The following is a 1767-nucleotide window of genomic DNA, read 5'->3' as shown; positions in this document are numbered from 1 at the left end:
GGAGTTTCGTGGAGGTTCTCCTACAGGAATATGCACAAGTGGATCACAGATGAGGAAAAGAGGGTATTTTTGAAGCTGACATACTTTTCCCAGCTCCCCCCTGCTGTGGAGCAGGGAGAGCTCCTTGGGAGCTCAGCTCCTCACAGCACACTTGACCCACATGACCAGAGCTCCAGCCAGGGAGATCCAAGAAGGTTCTGTAAATAAGGAGACAATGGCTGTTTTCAGGTGGTGGGGTTTGAGGGGAGGGAATGGGAAGAGATTTGCTCAGGGCTGTCCTGACTTGTGAGTGTGCTTTCCTCCTCTGGCAGCAGGTCCTGAGGAAAGGGCTGGGATGTCCAACAGCAGCTCCATCAGCCAGTTCCTCCTCCTGGCATTCGCAGACAGGCGGGAGCTGCAGCTCCTGCACTTCTGGCTCTTCCTGGGCATCTACCTGGCTGCCCTCCTGGGCAACGGCCTCATCATCACCACCATCGCCTGGGACCACCACCTCCACACCCCCATGTACTTCTTCCTGCTCAACCTCTCCCTCCTCGACCTGGGCTGCATCTCCACCACCCTCCCCAAAGCCATGGCCAATTCCCTCTGGGACACCAGGGCCATCTCCTACTCAGCATGTGCTGCACAGCTCTTGCTCTTTGTCTTCTTCATCTCAGCAGAGTGGTCCCTTCTCACCATCATGTGCTATGACCGCTACGTGGCCATCTGCAGACCCCTGCACTACGGGACCCTCCTGGGCAGCAGAGCTTGTGTCCACATGGCAGCAGCTGCCTGGGCCTCTGGGTTTCTCAATGCTCTGCTGCACACAGCCAGTACATTTTCACTGCCCCTCTGCCAGGGCAATGCCCTGGGACAGTTCTTCTGTGAAATCCCCCAGATCCTCAAGCTCTCCTGCTCACACTCCTACCTCAGGGAACTTGGGCTTGTTGTGTTTAGTGTCTCCTTAGCATTTGGCTGTTTTGTCTTCATGGTGGTGTCCTATGTGCAGATCTTCAGGGCTGTGCTGAGGATCCCCTCTCAGCAGGGAAGGCACAAAGCCTTTTCCACCTGCCTCCCTCACCTGGCCGTGGTCTCTCTGTTCATCAGCACTGGCATCTTTGCCGACCTGAAGCCCCCCTCCATCTCCTCCCCATCCCTGGACCTGGTGGTGGCAGTTCTGTACTCAGTGGTGCCTCCAGCACTGAACCCCTTCATCTACAGCATGAGGAACAAGGAGTTGAAGGAAGCGGTGTGGAAACTCATTACCAAATGTTTTCCTGAATTTCTAGTGTGTCCATCTTCCTCAACATTTGACTTATAACTCATTACAGGCCCTGCTTTTTTCATCTTTTGTTGTTGTCATTCTTTTTGGGTGAGCTTTTTATTTTCTGGATTGCTTACTTTTGATAATACTCTCCACAAAGAAATGTGGACACTCACTTCTGCATCATTACCTTCCTCACTAGTGTGACCCAACAACAGTGTAAATAAGGAGCTATACTCCTTTTCTGCCTCAACAATTAAGTATCTTGCACTGACTTGTCTATCTAAGACCCAAGCAACTAAAACTGAAAAATGCCTTTCGGCGTTGGTTCCCTGCCAAGTTAGAGGGCAAAAGATGGACCCAAAAGCTTCCTTGGGATAGCAAAATGGGACAGTCATGGAGTCCCTGATACATGGAATGGGCAATTGTCATGGTTTGGGCCCAACACGACAACAAAGGAACAGCCCCATGGCCGCTCACTCAGCTCTCCCCTCACACACACTCTGGGATGAGGAGAACAAAGC

The 1767-nt window shown here is 52.3% G+C and overlaps 1 protein-coding gene across 1 annotated transcript; it reads left to right on the top strand.

The window, feature by feature from the left end:
- Positions 1-334: 334 nt before the first annotated feature.
- LOC127396301 (olfactory receptor 14J1-like) lies at positions 335-1300 on the top strand. Its single transcript, XM_051643928.1, has one exon. It carries the CDS (start codon positions 335-337, stop codon positions 1298-1300), a length of 966 nt encoding a protein of 321 aa, XP_051499888.1.
- Positions 1301-1767: the final 467 nt, after the last annotated feature.

This window comes from Apus apus, unplaced genomic scaffold (assembly GCF_020740795.1).
Source record: "Apus apus isolate bApuApu2 unplaced genomic scaffold, bApuApu2.pri.cur manual_scaffold_57_ctg1, whole genome shotgun sequence".
Taxonomy (NCBI): Eukaryota; Metazoa; Chordata; class Aves; order Apodiformes; family Apodidae; genus Apus; species Apus apus.
The sequence above is the reverse complement of the archived record's forward strand: the minus strand, read 5'-3'. Positions and strand labels throughout refer to the sequence as shown.

Excerpts from the sequence above, each read along its gene's own strand:
- LOC127396301 (XM_051643928.1), top strand. The coding sequence starts at position 335 with ATGTCCAACAGCAGCTCCATCAGCCAGTTCCTCCTCCTGGCATTCGCA.